The sequence below is a fragment of the Cololabis saira genome, chromosome 13 (genome assembly GCF_033807715.1).
Source record: "Cololabis saira isolate AMF1-May2022 chromosome 13, fColSai1.1, whole genome shotgun sequence".
NCBI classification, from domain to species: Eukaryota; Metazoa; Chordata; class Actinopteri; order Beloniformes; family Belonidae; genus Cololabis; species Cololabis saira.
The window spans coordinates 32571769-32590868 of NC_084599.1; the positions used below are offsets into that span (position 1 = coordinate 32571769).

The window sequence follows — 19100 nt, forward strand, 5'->3', positions numbered from 1 at the left end:
CGTGAAGCTGACGGCCTGTTCTTCTTGTAGCTTATTCTGGTCAAGATTCCCAGTCTTCAGTTCATGGTGACTCAAGGCTTGAGACCAGGCAACTGGACGTCCTTCAAACTGATGACTTGCTCAGGATAGAAGTTTAAAGGTTATCAAAAAAGAAAAGAAGACGATGTCCAGTTACATTGCTTCAAGCTTTTGAGTTGTTTTAGCTTGCGTGGCAAGTATTCAGTCACAGACTCTTACAGTTTGAAGAAAGGAATTTTGGAAGTTAATTTCCGACCCGAGAAACAATACAGTGGCTCCGGATGTTCAACCAAGCAGCAAAGTTCAAGAGGACAATGAATTCTACAATGTTATTGATCTTTAGTCTGGGTCTCTGGCTTTCTTTGAGAAATGTGTCTCAAAGAAAACCAGAAAACATGATGAGCTTTTCCAGCAACTTATGTCCCACTCCCTCCTCACCTATTCACTCGATACAGGAAGTTGTAAGGCAGTACTGTGGAACATCCCATGCTGGCTTTTGAAGAACTGGGATTCTGTTTTGAATGATGTAGATGATATAGATGTAAATACTTGGAGATCCTTATGCCCTTGTTTTCAGCACAATTGGCAAGTAATTCAGATGCTGCTAACAGAAAATGACCAACTCTAAAAAGTAAATTGTGTATTCTTTGAGCAGATTAACTGGTGCAATGATAGTCAAAGCAGCCTTTTTTAATTATTATTATTTGAACACAGGGTCAACTGTCAAGCGGCCCACCAGGAATCCTCCCAAAGCTCCAGATTGTCCATTCCTGCTATGCTATGGCATCATTGTGGTTCCAGTTAATTGTTTAGAAAAGTCTAACTGTAAAATCTCCTCAGAGTATCCAAGTGGCAGCCATGAAGAGAGCTGGTCAAATTCTCTAAATGCTAAGGAAAGGAGATTATTTTCTTTCCTTTATTTCCTTCAGCATGGACATAAGTAGACTATCCTTTTTATAAAAGATTGCTTTTCATACAGCTGCAAAACAAAAAGGACAGGAACATGTCCAGCCAGCATGTTCCTCAGCTGCTGCTTGATGGTAGCTGGGATAGGCTCCAGCCTCCGTCAACCTTAAACAAGCTAAACTGGGTGTAGAAAATTGATGGATGACATATGTGCTAAATCCTTTTAAAACAACGCAATTTAGGTTAAGTATTTACATTTTTTTCTTTTTGTTTTCTTTAACAGCTTCTCTACTCTAGACCAATGTCACATCTTAGTTTCTGTGTGCTTGGCTTCTCCTTGAGAAAGGTGACCTCAGAGATCCTCGCAGATTGCTCCTACCGTCTGCTTTATTTGAAGGCGCTGTCTAATCTGGTCAAGGAAAAATGCTCAGGAATAAAAGGCTACAATTTGTCATGCCTATTGATCATACCCAGTCACTGATCGCCTCATCTGTCTTTGTAACACACTTCCACCAAATTGTAATTGGGTTTATTTTCATTGTTGTGGGATATGCAAACTGCTTCTTTGAGGAATTGTTTTTGCTATGTCATGTCAGATGTCTTTCTTTTTAAATAGGACATTTTTTGAACCACTGAACTGAAATATCTCTGAGACGCGCATCAGCATATAGTAGGGATTTAGATACAGTGAAATGGGAATTGAAGCAGTCAAGCTTGTCAAAGCTCATCATAACAGACGTGTTTGATGTAATTTCAGAGAATGACTGGTGTGGAGTGATAGTTTTACTTTGTGGTTCATGGTCGTGCTTCATTAAATGTCTCAAACATAAATAACTGAACTATGAAGTAATACTAATGGTGCCAGTTAGCGTTAATTAAAGTATTGCTCTTACTGTCTGCAGTCCTCTGCGTGACTTTGATAAGGGCAGTATTTGTCAAATGTTTGGTTTTTCGGAACAGTTTTACTTTTGCAGTTCATTACCTTTTAACAATTTATAATCACTGTTGTGGACAGTTTATGAGTGATGACCGATGGAGTGTAGGCCAATTGGCGCAGCATGTGTAGTGATGGGAACTCTGTAGCAGTCTCATGTGGGGAGGAGAGAGCTAAGTCAAAGGGCTAGGTTGTCCCTTTACTGGACGATCTATTAGGGCTGGGCGATATGAACCTAAATCAATATCACGATAAATTAGGCAGTTTTACCTCGCTAACGATAAATGTACAATAGCCCTTAAACGGCAACAATATCATCTATTTTCAGACTGACTGATTGGTCGGTAACTCCAGACAGCTGCTCTGAGTTGAGAGCTCAGCGCACAGTAGCGTGCCGTGACTCGTTTGTAAGATGGGCTGTTGGAGTTACTGTGCGGTGAAGTTAATTTCTCAGCATGAAAAAATGCGATTTGTGGCGTGAGAGCGCGTGAACCTGTTGAAATGCGCAAGTCTTTTTTTTTTATCAAAACACTGAATTGATGTCGGTCATAGCAGTGAATGTCGGTAACGGTAAATTATCGGTTTATCGCCCAGGTTTACGATCTATGTTCCTTGACATTGCCTGGTGGGGACTGAAAGAACAAGATTGCTGGTTCAAGCAGTTGAAATGAATATTAACTCGTTTAAAGCCTTGCGTAGGCATCCAGGGAACGGTCCTGGTGTGGTTCAGATCTTATCTGGTTCAGAGAACTTGTTGTGATGGTCTCGACAATTTCATGTCCTCCTCTGCCCCTTTGTCGTGTGGCGTCCCGCAGGGCTCAATACTTGGGCCTCTGCTTTCTTCTTTGTACTTGCTGCTTCTTGGCTTAATTTTTAGAAAGCACAATATAGCCTTTCATTGTTATGCAGAAGACACTCAGGCCTACGTGCCCCTAAAATCGCTAACTCCTTGTGAACTTTAACAAAGTGCTTTGAAGAATTGAGAGCCTGGATGGCTCTAAACGTCTAAAGTTTTTAATGAAAAAAAAAGACAGAAGTGATTGTTTTTAGTCCCAGTGTCACTAGAGGTATCTCGTCCTGATTTGGGCCCCCTAGGACAGTACGTGAAGCCAACTGTAACTGACCTGCGTTTAAGGCTGGACCAGGACTGGACAGTCAGATCAGTGCAGTGGTGAAATCTAGATTTTTTCTTCTGAGACAGTTGGCTAAAATAAGGATTGTTTTATCAAATGCTTATTTTAAAACAGTAATCCATGCTTTTATCACCAGTCGGCTGGATTACTGTAACTCCTTATTTGTTGGTCTGCCCTGTCTCGTCTTCAGCTGGTTGAAAATGCGGCTGCACGGCTTTTAACGGAGCACATTACTCCTGTCCTATCTTCACTGCACTGGCTGCCTGTCTATTTTAAATGTTTAATTTCCTTTTATTAGTTTTTAAATCTTTAAATGGTCTTGCCCCGCCTTACCTCTCTGAGCTGCCGCGTACACTCTCGTTCCCGGTCACTCAGATCAGCGGACCAGCTGATCCTGGATGTACCGAGGACTCAGCAGAGGCTCAGGGGGGATAGGGCGTTTGCTGTTCCCCAAATTGTGGAATGCGTTACCAGTAAATATCAGACAGTCTTCTTCCTTGGCCATTTTTAAATCCTCTCTTGAGATCCACCTTTTTTGCCAGGCTTGTAACCCATTATGAGATATTGACTTTCATTTTTTCACTTTCATTTTTCATTTTTTCACTTTTCATTATTTTTATATCAATCTTATTTATTTATTTCATTCTTAATTTCTATCTTAGTGGGTTTTTTATGTTTTTGAATTTGTGAAAAGTGTGTTTCATGTTCAGCACTTTATTCAGTACTCGCTGTTTTTAGATTGCTTTATGAATAAAGTCGGCTTGGCTTCTCTTTAAGGTGGCCTGAATCTCCTTAAAAGTGAGAAGCTCAGCCAAGTCACTTCTCCTCCACAACCAGAAGAGCCAGTTGAGGTGGTTTGGACACATCAGTTGCCTCCTGGACATTTCCCTAGGGGGTTATTTTAGGTATGTGCGACTGATGAGACGCCCAGAAGGGCGTCTCATCAGTCGCACATACGTCTGATAAGATGGAGAGATGACGTGATTTGGCTGGCTTGGGGATGTGCTAGTATTCTCCCAGAAGCGCTGGAAGAAGTGTCCAGGTGGTCTGGGTCTGTCTGTTTAGTGACCCAAACGCCAAACCCAGATAAACAAGTTGATGGATAGATTGAAAGAAACATAATCTAAATCACATTTTAGAAGCACACTCGATAGATGCCTTTGTATATTATTATTATTATCTTATAAATATTGTTGATCATTGCCATCCATCCAGTATCTATATTCACTTATTGGTCTTCAGGGTCCCGGCGGTCTGCTGGAGCCTGTCCCAGTGACCAAAAACCATCGCACAGTCTCATGCACACAAACAACCAGACACACTCACTTTTACTCCCAATTTCTCAATCAACAATTAACAACATAGGTTTTTTAACTTGTTGATCATTTCAATTTTTTTTTATTTAAACCAACATCACCACTTGACTTGCTGGTTTCTAAGTTTATTTATACCATTCATGTTTTTATGCTGGATTTGTTGTTACTGTCCAAGTAAATCTGGTTGCTCTGTTCTTTTCAGCTTCATTCATATGTCTCCACTAGGGCTGTGCGATTAATCGATTTTAAATCTAAATCGGATTTATTAATCAAGACGATGTTAAAAAAAGGAAAATCGGAAAATCGATTTTCCTTTTTTGCAGCTGGCTGCATTACAGACGGAGCTCGTCTAGTCATCTTTGTTTGGTCAAGAAAATTGTAAATGTTGTCACTTTACTAAACTCAAGGAGGATTTACAGTATCTTTCAATTGCACTTCATTCCCAATAGGGAAATTTGTTTGCTATTTTTCTTTAAAAATAAAAAGTTTATTTATTTATTCCATTGTCTTTTGTAGTTTTACCAAAAAAATCGAAATCGAAAATCGGGTTTTCAGAGAAAAAAATCAGGATTTTATTTTTGCCAAAATCGCCCAGCCCTAGTCTCCACATAGATTATTTCACATGGACAAACCAAATACCGGCTGTAAAGTCGACCCACTGTTTAGACTAGCTGGAGGAAGATGTTTTTGAAGGTTCTTTTTCTTTTAAGATTCGGTTTCTGAACTACAAAGTAAGTCGCTGGACACTTTTTTCCCTCTCTTTCTTTGTCTCCAGGGGCCTTCAATATTGAACCTCTTGCTGATACAAAAATGACTATATCTCATTCCCTCTATGCGGTGACCTCTGACCTGTTCGCTCTGTGGTTTCCGTCTCCCCTCACAGTACCTGAACAGCGGCCTGCCCATATCTTTTTTCTCCACCAGATTGCTTTACTCCGATGGAATGTTCTTTTCTTATTTCTTATTTCCTCCTGCCTTTGTTCCTGCCCCAGCCTGACCCCTGCGCAACAGACTCCTCTATTAAAAAAGGAGGACAGCATTGTGTGTGTGCTTGTTGTTTGTGTGTGCATGCAAGGGTGTCATGCAGATCCCTGAAGCGGGGAGGCTTTTATCTCTTTCCGGAGTCGAGCAAGACTGCTGACTCATCTTGGTAAACGCAAATGTGTGACTGGGTGTTTCTGTTTAAATTAGGAATTTTCTGCTTCCTCCAGGCTAAATAAAGCCAAGACTTCATCTGTTAACAACACCTTTAAATTGGGTAGAAGGACAAACTGTGAGTATCTATCTCCTTGTGTAAGTCACCAAAGTAGATGATCCAGAAACAAAAACAAACCAAACATCCTTCACAGTAAAATAAAACCCCATTCTACACTGGAGATTACTGATAGTGCTGTGAAACAGGAAATAAGTGCAATTAGCCTCAGTAGTATTGGATGAATGTAATTTTATAGATTACTCAACTCAGAGTAATCTGTAATTCATTTTAAGAGTTAAATAACTTTTTGTAAGTACAACAACATCATTACAGGTTCAATGATTGACTATAGGCCACATGATTATATGATTAAGATAATATTGTTATGTTTTTCATGGGATGACTTCACAGGATACTACCGAGGCTGTGGGTCAGCGCACGCCCCCCCTTTTAGCCCGTCATTTCCATAAACAGATTTGCAGAGCGCGGTTTGTACGAATTTTGAAAGAGATAATCTTCTGAACTTTGCCAGGCTGCTCTGATTCTTCTTTCATGTTGAGAAGCCGGTCATTCATCATTCATGATGAGCTATCCATCAGTCCATTAAAGCTACAAAAAGATGTCCAAGCCTGAAACCCAGTTTGCACATCTCTTTGGGATATGAGCTGGAGGGTAGGGTTTTTTTTCTTCATGTGTGTGGTTTCTTGCCAATGGGTCCTGAAGAATGTATAAGGTTCAGTATCTCAGCCAAAAGCTATGAATCTTTCATGACTGAGCAGTTCCTCTTTAGTATTGTCCTCTGCCTCAGTGTTTTATGTGTCTTTTTGTTATCTGTGTAGGTTCTGATTAGCCGTAACTACATGGGAAACATGGACATGAATGAGATCGACCACTTCATGCCCATCCTGATGAAGAGGGAGGAAGACGCTGAGATGACACCTTTGGTCAGCCATGGCTCGTCCCACTTCCTGTGGATCAAACACAGCAACCTTTACTGTATCCAAATATGATTCATTTCTAAACGTTGTCCTTTTGTTGTGTCTGTCTAAAAGAAACCCTTTATTGTACACACTGGGAGCAGATATATGGTTTCAGACATTAATCACGTTCTATCTCAGTGACAGCTTTTTTATCAGTGACGTGCATTTATGATATCAATGATCTGGTTTCATTTTGTCCTGAGCAGATATTTAGGAAGTCCTGTGCTTCAAGTCTGTTTACAGGCAGCTTTGAGCTTCTCAGTGTTTTTATATCACCCATGGTGGTACCTACTAGGGATGGGCGGTATGGACTAAAAAATGTATCACAATAATTTCTGGCATTTATCCTGATAACGATAAAAATGACGATAAAAAAAATACAAATTCAACTCCACCTTTTTAACTATAAATCTATCACCACATTCAGTCTTTGGAGCCCCCAAAACACTGCTCTAAAAGATACTAAATGCTACTAAACTACACCAATTAAATTGAATTAATAAAAACCAATTAAATGAGTTACACCTGTACTGCAAAACTGTAGTGACTCAGATCCGCCATGTTTGTTACACAAAAACGTATCAACGGGAATTTATCCTTCTTTCTTTCTTTCTTTCTTTCTTTCTTTCTTTCTTTCTTTCTTTCTTTCTTTCTTTCTTTCTTTCTTTCTTTCTTTCTTTCTTTCTTTCTTCCTTCCTTTCAGGCTCCTTTTCTTTCTTTCTTTCTTTCTTTCTTTCTTTCTTTCTTTCTTTCTTTCTTTCTTTCTTTCTTTCTTTCTTTCTTTCTTTCTTTCAGGCTCCTTTTCTTTCTTTCTTTCTTTCTTTCTTTCTTTCTTTCTTTCTTTCTTTCTTTCTTTCTTTCTTTCTTTCTTTCTTTCTTTCTTTCTTTCTTTCTTTCTTTCTTTGTTCCTTCATCGGGCTCCTTTCTTTCTTTCTTTCTTTCTTTCTTTCTTTCTTTCTTTCTTTCTTTCTTTCTTTCTTTCTTTCTTTCTTTCTTTCTTTCTTTCTTTCTTTCTTTCTTTCTTTCTTTCAGGCTTGCTTCTTTCTTCCTTCCTTCCTTCCTTCCTTCCTTCCTTCCTTCCTTCCTTCCTTCACGTACGTTATATAATTTATCGTTTTTACCTCAAGATGACAAATTCTAGTACCATTCCTAGTACCTACACAGTATAGTGAACCCCCATTTTTCTATTTCAAGCTTATACAGTCTCATTTCTCCCCACATTATTAATTTAGCATCATATTTCACTTGTGTGTAACTATTATTCCCAGAGCACTGCATTATAAAACTGAGCTGTTGTACCTCTCTAGGGCTATGCTCTTAATTACTTTAGAATCTGCTGCATTCTGGGAACTTGCTGGTATAATGCATTTGTCCTACAAGTGTTTTCTGTATGTAACGGCTGAAACATCCCCACATGATATGTGAAGGCCATTATACTGTTTGCCACTTGTGGATATGAATTTGTTTCTTAACTGTTCACTCTTCAGTGGTGGCGATGACTAAGAAGAACGCCAACGCCGCTCTTGTGTACTCCTTCCTTTATAAGATAGTACAGGTGAGTCTGATGTTTAGAATACTTGTTTAGATACCTATTATGGTATGTTTCATAAACACTGACGTTTATTTGAGCACATGCATTTCTTATCTTAGCATGTTAGTCATTTATGGGTTTGTATTCATTTATATAGTATTGCAAAATGGGTCAACATCCTACGGAAGTTTGGGCCGGTGCCTCTGGATTGACAGACATGGTGTGGCGGTTCTGCGTTTTAAGAGAGTGGATCAGAAAGTGTGGTCCAGTTACTGAGGAATTGCAGGGTTGCTGGAGAAGAGTGGGATCGATAGCCGAACCTCAGATTCAGGAAGAAAGTTCTGTCCTAGCTGTTGAATGCTGGATCCCCTCGGAACCGGGAGGCGGCCCAGGAGATCCCATCAGATCCATGTAGGGTGTTTGGAGGCATTGGATCATGTCAGTGTTGCTGGTGTGTTTTACACTGAGCCTGCCACCACAGGCCATGCAGTCCCTAGACCAGGGGTCGGCAACCCAAAATGTTGAAAGAGCCATTTTGGGCCAAAAACACAAAAAACAAATATGTCTGGAGCCGCAAAAAATGAAATCTTAGAATGCCTTAGAATGAACACAACACATGCTGCATGTATTTATATTAGTAATCACTGGGGGAAGATTGTTTTTTTCATTATGCACTTCGAGAAAAAAGTCGAAATGTTGAGAAAAAAGTGAAATGTCGAGAAAAAAGTCGAAATGTTGAGAAAAAAGTTGAAATGTCGAGAAAAAATTCAAAATGTCGAGATTAATGTTGAAGTACAATCTCGAGAAAAAAGTCAAAATGTCGAGGAAAAAGTCAAAATGTCGAGAAAAAAGTCAAAATTTCGAGATTAAAAAGGAAAGGAAACAGGAAGAAAAAAGAAAGAAAAGAAAAAAAGGAAAAGAGAAAGAAAGAAGAAAAAAAGGAAAAAAAAGGTCCAACATTTTTGAAAAAGCTCCAGGAGCCACTAGGGCGGCGCTAAAGAGCCGCATGCGGCTCTAGAGCCGCGGGTTGCCGACCCCTGCCCTAGACCAACCGAGCAAGAGATATAATAGTCCTATCTTTCTGGGTTGGAGTTGGACTCGTCAGGGCCATCCTTTGTCACCAATTGTGTTCATAACTTTGATGGACAGAATTTCCAGGTACAGCTAAGCATGGTGCCGGGATTCCACCTCTAGCTTCCAGCAGATGTTGTGGGCCTGTTGGCATCCTCCAGTCAGGACCTTCAGCTCTCACTGGAGCAGTTCACAGCTCAGTGTGAAGCAGCAGGGATGAGAATCACAATGTTCAAATCTGAGACCATGGTTCTCAGTTGGAAAGGGGTGGAATGCCCTGTCTTTGGCGATTCTGTGCAGCACTATTACTGACTCTTTACTGGTCTGTTGTGGTGAAAACAGAGTTGAAGCAAAAGGTGAGACTTCTTTCACCTGAGGTCATCTGATGATGGGGAAAAAAAGAGCACATGGATACAAGCCGCTGAAATGAGTTTCTTCTGCAAGTTAGCTTGACTCTCTTCGAGATGAGGTGAGACGCTCTGGGAGAGACTCGGCGTACAGAGTCATGCGAGCACCTGGCTAGGATGCCCCCTGGCCGCCTCCCTGGAGGAGGTTTCAGGCATGGGAGGAAGCCTGGGGCAGACCAAGGATACACTGGAGAGATTAGTCTCCTTGCTGGCATCCTCCTGTAGAGCTGGAGGTCGTGGCCAGGTAGGTGGGTGTCTGGGCTTCTTTGATCTGAATATGGATAATTCGACGTTGATGGATGGATGGATGGTGTAGAAAAGCCCTTTAAGAATCTTGGCATATAAATCAGCTTTTATATGGAACTGTTTACTTATTTATGCCGCGTTCCATTTACCTCAGAAATCGGAACTGGGAACTGGGAATGGCAGCCATCTTGGAAGGGTAACTCGGGGGTGGGTGAAGCTTCTCCCACTTTCCCAGTAGGAAATCCCACTTCGAGGGGCTTTCCAGTTGAAAATTCCGACTGGGAACTGGGAAATTCCGACTTCCGAGGACAAATGGAACGCAGCATTAATAAGTACTATAACAGCCTATTAAGTCAAAACAAACATCCTCTTATGAATATTCCTTTGATTTTAAAGAGTAGTTTATTTCAGATGTGGCTTTATTAGAAACCTCTCAATCAGTCATAAGTTTGCATTTTCAGGAGAACCAAGCCACGTGAAAGACCCAGTACCTCCTATCTGCATCTCTTTTTTCATAGAAAACAGGAAAAACTGACATGTTACAAGGTATTGTATCTTCAGTACAGTCAGTAGTTTAATAATGTCATATTTGTGCATGTCTCTAGGTATTTAAGGAATACTTCAAAGAGCTCGAGGAGGAGAGCATCCGCGACAACTTTGTAACGGTGTACGAACTGATGGATGAAGTGATGGACTTTGGATTCCCTCAAACCACGGAGAGCAAAGTCCTGCAAGAGTAAGAGATGTATCACACAACTGGTGACGGGCATTTGTGTAATCAGTATAATCGTGTGTGTGTTTAAATGTCAAAACACATCCACTCAAGGTGGCTAATATTCCACCCAGAGCTCTTTTCCTTTCATTTTTGTTCAAATATTTTTAAGTTTGACAAGCCCTGCCTCAGGTGTGTGTGTGTGTGTGTGTGTGTGTGTGTGTGTGTGTGTGTGTGGGGTGTGTGTGTGTGTCTGTGGTTTGGCGTTCAGCCTGATGAGCATATAAGGTTAAAGTTTGAAACTCTTAAAAGCAATAAGTGCTGCACTTCAGTCTGCTGTTAATGTAATACATTTGATAAAGTGGTACCTTTTGCTTTCAATCAGGAAAAGAGTTTTTCAGTCTGAAAAACAGCTTTCTGTTTTCTCCTGTAAGTCAGTAGGAGAGGAGGGGGAATAAAAGCCTGTAATGGCTGAGTCTGAAGTGCAGGGGGCCCTTTTTTTTCATCCCAAAAGTATAACCTGCAGTTAAAATGAGAGTGAGCGGCAGATCATTTCTGTGTGGCTCAAACGAATGAAAGCAGCGACTTATATTTGGTTCCCTTTTGCAGCGTGTTCGGCTTTTACCTCTCCTCTTACCTCCTCAGAAAATCATTTCCACTCCGTTGCCTACATTAAGACAGTGACATGGCCTCAGTGTGGAGTTTTCATTTACCAGCGAGCGTCAGATCTGGAAGGTTCACATTTGCATACGATACTGTTAGCTGTCTTCATGTCTCAAGAGTGATTAGGCTTTTTTTTCTGGTAATATGTGATTGATGTTTTGCTGTTTTTGTACTGAGGCTAAGCTTTGCATGTGTATGTTTGTGTGTGTGTGTTTATGTGTACAGTCTGTGTGTTTGGCATCTGAACAGTGCTGATAATCACCAGGCTCCTATTGGCACTCGCGCACAATGACACCGTCAGCTGGACACACTTAAGACTCTCACACAGAGAAGCCCTGCTCTTCTTCTTGTCAAGGAAACACACAATCGTCATCTCTCTCTCTCTCACACACACACACACACATACACACACCAACAATAGTACATTCACACACTCGCTCTCTGTCTCTCTCTCTCTCTGGCAGCTCTTTCTGTCACCTGTGACCTAGCCACAAGAACACTAAACTTCACAGATAGTATATCACCACCTACATGGCGAGAGTGTAAATGTGTTGACGTGTGTGGGTGGTTGCAACAATGTTGCATATGCTCATAAATTACAGTCATGGACTACAAATATACATCAATCTGAAATGAGCAATTCAATTTTACTTATGTAGTACTAGAGATGGGAAAGGATTTTTTTGTTTTTTATTTATTTGAAAAGTGTGGGTTAAACCTGCCTGCTTGTTGATGTGTGAAAGAAGGTACTTAGTTAGAAATAAAGACAAACAACGTCTCTCAATTAAAGTTGTTCTTATTGGAGATTCAAAGCAAACTCGGACCTTTTCTGTCCAGCAGACGACCTCCCAGACAAGATCACATCTAGAATGTGCATTATAGTTTTCTACTGACAAACATGCAAATGTTTAGATATATGATTACAATATGATTAGCTGAACTGATGGGGAGGATCCCTGGTTTAGACTTGGCCCTCCCTTTGTTGGAGTCTTGATTGGTCCCAATAACTCGGCTCTCCTCGTCTTTTTCCGCTCTCCAAACATCGTGGATTTGGTCTTGTACTCATGTAAACATTCTTGGTTGTCTGCCCTTCGTCTCTGTTTTCTTGAGATAAGGTAACTACTTCAAATGATTAATATTAACCCACACACGCCTGTGTGATACCTCCATGTGATACAGATTTTGCCCTCAATAACAACGTGAGCAAGGTCACAATTACCGAATGATGTTTAACCATTTTTAACCAGTTCTCTGGAACTCCTGCAAAGGCTAACATATGTTCCCGACAAGAGTCACACATAAAGAAATAAAGTAGCTGAAGCAACTGTTGTCTTGATATGTGACTTCTTGTTTTTAACTGGCACCACGTTGTCATGAATTGCTCCTGGCACAAGGTTGTGGTGATATTTGCCAACTGCCGTGAAACAACAGAATAAAAACACTCCACTACTGCCGGGATCCAGTAAATTGTGGATTGTGTGAGCTTAGATGCTACGTAAGAGAAACGTGCAAAATCAAAATCCATAGCTGTCAAAGAAATCTTTATAAAATTAACAAAAAGGAGGGCAAGTGCAAGCTCTGCCAAGTAAAGCACGTCCTAAGTCTGCGCTGTCATTAGAGAGCGAAGCAGCCCCGACTCTAGCGACTCTGGCAAAGGTGCACACATCAAATCCTCCCTGCATCTGAGGCAAGAACGCATCAGCTGCAAATGCAAGTAAAGGTTGCTGAGCAAGGAAGAAAAAGCCAAAAGAGACAAACAACATTTCCTATCAAGTAGCTCAGAAACCTTGAAGGGGTAGTTGCAGGTCAGCCAGGTGAAAATGAGCTTCCAGCCATTTCTTCAACTCGGCTATTTTTAGAAATTCTCTCTGTTCAAAGTCGTGTTCTGAAGGTGTAATTAAGGTCAGTGCACTTTTTTTAGCCCCTACGTTGCAAGTCATCTCAGAGGACTGTACTTCTTAAGGTCAAGACTGTACAAGAACACAGAATTAGGCAGCAAGTGTGCGTGCGTTTCTAATGACTGCTTTTGTTATGCTAATGCACCGGTTTGCTGCCAAACCCACTTTCAAATCCCTTCATTAGCATTTCTGAGGAGAATCAGGGCAAGTAAGAAAAATAGCAGAGCAACAAAACAACAAAACATCGAACCCAAGCCCACTTGTCAACGCCTTTCATCTCTCAGACTTGCCTGCTTGTCAGAAGGCATTCAAGACCCCGTTAAGTGGGAGGAACTGGGACGGAAAACAAGGGAAAATCTCTGGCCTTCATCTGTCAGTCAATCTTAAATGTGTTGGTTTAGCATTTTTGTTGTTGTTGCTGAAAAAGTATGTAAAATGTAAAGTAACCCAGACTTTTCAGTTAGTGTTTGTATGTCCTCCTTCCCCAGCAGGATATGGTTGCTTTCATGCATCGTGACCCTCGACCCGCTCTGTCAGCTGCATTTCCAACAGCTGCAGTTAACAGTTTTTGTATTAAGGTCAAATGGCACCAGAGAGCGTTCACGCAAATCAGTTAATTTCGACGTGTTTGACTTCATAGCAGGACGTAGCTTATCATTTAACAGTCCAGCTGCAAGTTTGTTGTTTTGTTTTCTCTAATCAGCCAGTTTGTTGTTGTCTGTGCACAAAGCAAACGTTTGGAACTGTAAATAGATATTACCTACTCTCTCAAATTGCACAGTGGCCATAAACAACATGAGGGGCTTTTCAACATATTGTTGCTATATAGTTTAAATGAACGCTCCTAAATGTTCTAATGTATATTTATTACTAAAAGTCCTGGTTTATTGGATTATCACAATACTGACCAGGGGCCTCATTTAAAATGGAGTGCGTAGGATTCATACTAAAAGTGCACGTACACCCAAAAGCCGAAAATGGCGGGCGCAAAAAAAAATCCGGATCTATAAAACCACGTGCACGCAGACTTCCACGCAATGTTCTTTTTATAAATCACAGTCCAGCTGGAAGGTTGCGCAGCTGAATCCGCCTCATATCCCCTCTACACGCCCACTTCATACCAAAAATGGTATGTTTTTGCATATGAATGAGCCTGCTGAGCATGCGCAGTTGCTTCCTGCAGCCTGTTTGGCTTCAGAATGAATGAGAAGTATCGAGCCACGGTGCCACTGAATTTCACTGAGATCTGAGATCTAGATGTTGTTGATGAGGTGGCGGACAGGAAAACGACATTATTTTGTGGTCACAGTAAAAGTAGAAAAATAAATAGTATAAAATACAGCGAGTGAGTGGCAGCACGCCGTTGCTGCGCGGAACGCCGTGAGTGCCCCGGCGCAACAGGGGGGGGCATGTCCCCCCGTCTTTTCAAAATCATGTTTTTGTCCCCCCCCACTTTTTATAGTTTAAAAACTAACGGTAGGATCAGCCATTAACTGCAAATCACACCCTGTGCAAAGGGCCCGGCAGCCCCGCTTCACCCCCCGCTCCCCCTCCTCCTCTCCCGTCTCCCCTCAGAGTTGCTCAGGGAAGGTTTATGGTTCCGCGTCACCAACGCAGAGCCTACGGCGTAGGTGCGCGTCACCGCGTACCTCTGGCTCTGCGTCGTTTTAACGCGGGACCATAATTTAGGCTTACACCCGCACCTTAAGGTTTAACGCGCGCGTAAAACTCATTATATATATAAAAAAATCTGTGTCCCTTTAGGGAAGAAATGAGAGGCTCCGTGGAGCCCCTAAACGCTCTACGAAGCCCCTCATTTGTTCTGTCCTAAAGCGGTGGGTGAAGAGGAGGTTCCCGGCGTGTCACTGCGGCTGCAGCAGCAGCACCAGAGTCCTGACTGACGCTGTGTTTCACACACAGAGGAACACGATCAGCGCTATTTTTATTATAAGTCTGACATATGGTCACCTGGGAGACACTCAAATAGATCCTAATTGGACACACCGGGTTCTCACTGCCTTATGTATCGCAAAGAAAACCATTCTAGTAAATTGGAAACAAAAATCCAGTTTATGTATCAACCATTTTAGGAATCTTTTATCAGATCATATTAGTAGTGAGATAATGTCTGCCTCCACTGAACAACATTCGGCTGAATTGCACTCTCTGTGGTCCCCGTTTATTGGCTTCGTTACCTAGTGGGGGCGGGGGGGGTGGTGATCTCGTAGCCCTTGGGGTTGGGGGTCGGCTTGGGGGGTCTGGGGCGCGGGCCTCTGGTGGCCCCTGGGGGGCGGTGGGGGGGGCCGCGGGGCCCTGTCCCTAGCCGGTGGGGGCCTTGGGGGCCTGTGGGGGGGGTTACCTCATGGCGGTGGGGGGGGGGTGGCTGGGGAGGGCTCGGGCGGGGGGCTGTGGCTGGGGCGTCTTCGGGCCCCCCGGGGGGGGCGGGGCCGTGGACGTGGGGGTCCCGCCCGGAGGGCCCGGCCCTGCCTGGGTGGGGGGTGGCTGTCTGCGCTGGGGGGGCATTGCTGCCTTGGTCCTCCGTCGCTGGGCGGGGGCCAAGTGCCCCTGCGGATGTGGGGACTCCGGGACCCTTGGGGTGTCCGCCGGGGTGGCCTCGGGGGGGGGGTGGGGCCGGGTCCGGGGAGCGGGCCTCCCCTGACCGGGGGGTGCACGGGCGGGCGCGACGGCGGGGTGGCACCATTCCCAGGTATCTATGTCTTATGTTGTCAGTATGAATGGGAGGATGTTGGACCGTTTCCCCCTCCGTCTGGGGGCTCCGGCGGCGCCGGGGGCGCCCTTGGAGGTGCGGTGGGGCCCTTGCCCGGCTCGGGGGGCCGGCCCCCGTCTACTGGACGGCCGGTGGGGGGACGCGGGTGTCTTATCAGGGCCGGCTTTGCTGGTCCTGCTTCCTGGCTTCGGCCTCCGCTCCCCCTCTTGCCCCCCCTACACGATTCATACGCACATAGGCGAAAGGCGGGGGGTCCGGGTCGTGGGGGGCACTGTCCCGCGGGGCCTGGCACTCCCCGCCTCACGGTTTTAACAGCAAAATAGACACTGCACATTCAACACTTTATAAATACACTTGACAAGGACACGTAGTTCGGGAGGGGGGGGGGTCGGTGTCAATCGATACTTGGCCCTCCCTCCTCCCTGTTTTTATGGCATTAATCACATGCACTCAACACAAGGGGCGGGAGGGGGTCCCACATCACCCGCGTTCCCTCACCGGCCTGGGCCTGGGACGGGTGGGTCGGGTTACCCGGGCCTGGCGGGGCCCGCCGTGCAGCCTGGGGTGCCTTCTGGCGGTGCTGGACCCCCCCGGGGAGGGGGAAACGGTGCGTGATTGTATGTCTGTGTCGGTGAGAATGCGGTATGGAAGGGTCCTGCCATGGAGGATTTGAGCCTCCATTGGCAGGACATCAAAAACTTAATAATTTATCAATATTATATTATACAAAGATGGTTATTATTATTATTATTATTATTAGTATTATTATTATTATTATTATGTATAGTATATTATATTATTATTAGTATAGGTATCGGATAGGTGAATGGATGAATGAATGGGATGCCTGGGTCTGGGGCCCTCCGTTGTCGGGCCTGCGCGGGTGTCGCCTTGTTGGGGGGTTCCCTCTCTCCGGGCCCGTCTCCGGTCCCCCCCGCTGCCTCTACGGCGGGGCGCCCCTCTGGTCTTGGAGGGCCACTTTCGTGGGGGACGGGTGCGCCTGCCCGCGTCGGCGGCCGGGGCGGCTCTGTCTCTCCGGGCAGGCTGGCCCCCTGCCGGGTGGGGGTCGTTGGCCTGAAGGGTGAGGGCCTCCTGGCCGCGTGTCCGGCCCGGACCGGGTGGCCGGGGATTGCCTGGGTCGCGGTCCGCCGCCGCGGGATCCCTGGCTGCTTCTTTCCGCGCCGTGGGGGCCCCGCCCGCGGGCCCCCTCGGCCGCCGCCGGGTGGGGGGGGGGCCTCGCAGGCGGTGGGTTGCCTCCCTCCTACTTCTCCCCTCTGTGGGGTTGCCGGTGGCCTGGGTTCCGGGCTCTTCCTTGTCGGCCTCTGGTCTCGCGGGTGGCGGGGTTGCTCCCCCCCCTCCCCCACTATAGATACACTTCAGGTGGAGCTTTGTTTGGTTTATTACACACACACACACACACACACACACACACACACACACACACACACACACACACACACATACACACATATAGTCATTTAGTCACATGCATACACACACACACACACACACACACACACACACACACACACACACACACACACACACACACACACACATGCATGATCATATACATACACACACACACATAGACATACACACTGGCTTGTTCACCTGCATGCTGGCTCTCTAGTTTTTGGGTTTAGGTAGCGGTAGCGATAGCTTAGCTCAGACTGCGATCAGATCTCAAGATTTAGGTTGATTGCTGTTCGTGTTTTGGATGGCTCCGTGCCGGTTTCGTGCTTTGTTTGTGGTTTTTTGTTGCAGATTTCCAGTGCTTGACGTGTGTCTCCGTGTGTTCCTGCTTCCTGGATTGGCAGTGGATGTCGTCACCCCCCCCACCCCCTCCCCCCCAAAAAAAAAACAAAAAAACACTGGGTTTGTATGTGTATATTTATGTATGTGTACGCATATGTGTGCGTATATATATGTATATATTACATATAGTAATAATGCACATATATACACTTTTGGTTTCTACCGTCATGGTATCAATCAATAATATGTGTGCAGACAAGGTTAAAAAAATAAAATAAATAAAAAAAAAATAAGTCTGACATATGTTGTGATATGTGATGACATTATTAAGAGTATGACATGAATCTGGCTTCATTTCACCACCTCACACCCTGCGTCGGCAGTTCGCCGTGTCTTAAGTAAATTCTTACGGGAGGGTCCGAGTTGCCGTAAAGATAAGCAGATTTTTCGGTTAGTTTTTTCTTTTTAGATCCGAGGCTTTACGTAGATGGCGGCTTCCGCAACTTTCAGGCGCTTTTTCTGCGCAAGCAAGCTTTATAGATGAGGCCCCAGCTCATGAACAGTTTGAGATATTTCTGTCATGAGCTGGTTGAGTTTAGGGAAATAACTAAAATACATTTTGTGTTGTTAATTATTGTGTTTAACTTTACCAATCAGTAACAGTAACAATCCAGCGGTGTTGGACCCCCAGTGGAACTGATTCCATCGCCACAAAAACCTCCTTAAACGTCTTGAGGAACGTGACAAAAACCCAAAGTGTTGATTTGGCCTCAAAACCCCCAGAATCCAAATCCAATTGAGCATCTGTGGGATGAGCATCCGTGGGGTGAGCATCGGTGGGGTGAGCATCTGTGGGATGAGCATCGGTGGGGTGAGCATCTGTGGGATGAGCATCGGTGGGATGAGCATCCGTGGGGTGAGCATCGGTGGGGTGAGCATCTGTGGGATGAGCATCGGTGGGATGAGCATCTGTAGGGTGAGCATCGGTGGGATGCACCAAATCAACAGAAGTCTCACTTTACCACCCTTATGACCCAAAGGATCTCCCGCCAAGACACTGTTGCCAGGCAACAAAGAGGATATCCCCAGAAGTTTTGTGTTCATGCCCCAATGGGTCCGAGCTGTTTTGTGGTAGAAGGTGGCTCGAAACAGCGTTAAGCAGGTGGTGAACGGAGATTAAGTCATTCCAGACAACAAACACAAGACATTAATGCTTTCATCATTCTATGAAACGGTGGGGATTTAGTCACAGGCCACGTTTTTGTCACTGCTTCTTGCAACAATTACACATCAGAGTAACGATTCATATTATTGTTCAAACTGGCATTAGATGAAAGCAACTGAACGTGACACTTTTTAATATGTTTAAGCTTATTGAACAGTAGGTGTTATGCTCCAGAGTGTTTACGTTGCATTATCGTAACACTGTAGTTGTTATCAGTGTGAGAAATGAGAGTAAGAGATGTTTTTATTTAGCTGAGTTTCCTGTTTTGCTTTCTTCTTTGATGCAGCTTTGACGCTTGAACACAGTAAATTCATGTGGAACATCAGCGGTGCATTGTGCTATATGTGGGGGGAACGTCCAGACCGTGTGAGAGGAAGAA

At 44.3% G+C, this 19100-nt stretch overlaps 1 protein-coding gene across 1 annotated transcript in view; it reads left to right on the top strand.

The window, feature by feature from the left end:
* The window catches only part of ap1m3 (adaptor related protein complex 1 subunit mu 3), a 59347-nt gene that overhangs the window by 11273 nt on the left and 28974 nt on the right, over positions 1 to 19100 (top strand). Inside the window, exons 2-4 of the mRNA XM_061738678.1 lie at positions 6342 to 6498; positions 7970 to 8037; positions 10343 to 10473. Of these exons, the coding sequence (XP_061594662.1) occupies positions 6342 to 6498; positions 7970 to 8037; positions 10343 to 10473 (356 nt within the window). The remainder of the gene's footprint in view (positions 1 to 6341; positions 6499 to 7969; positions 8038 to 10342; positions 10474 to 19100) is intronic.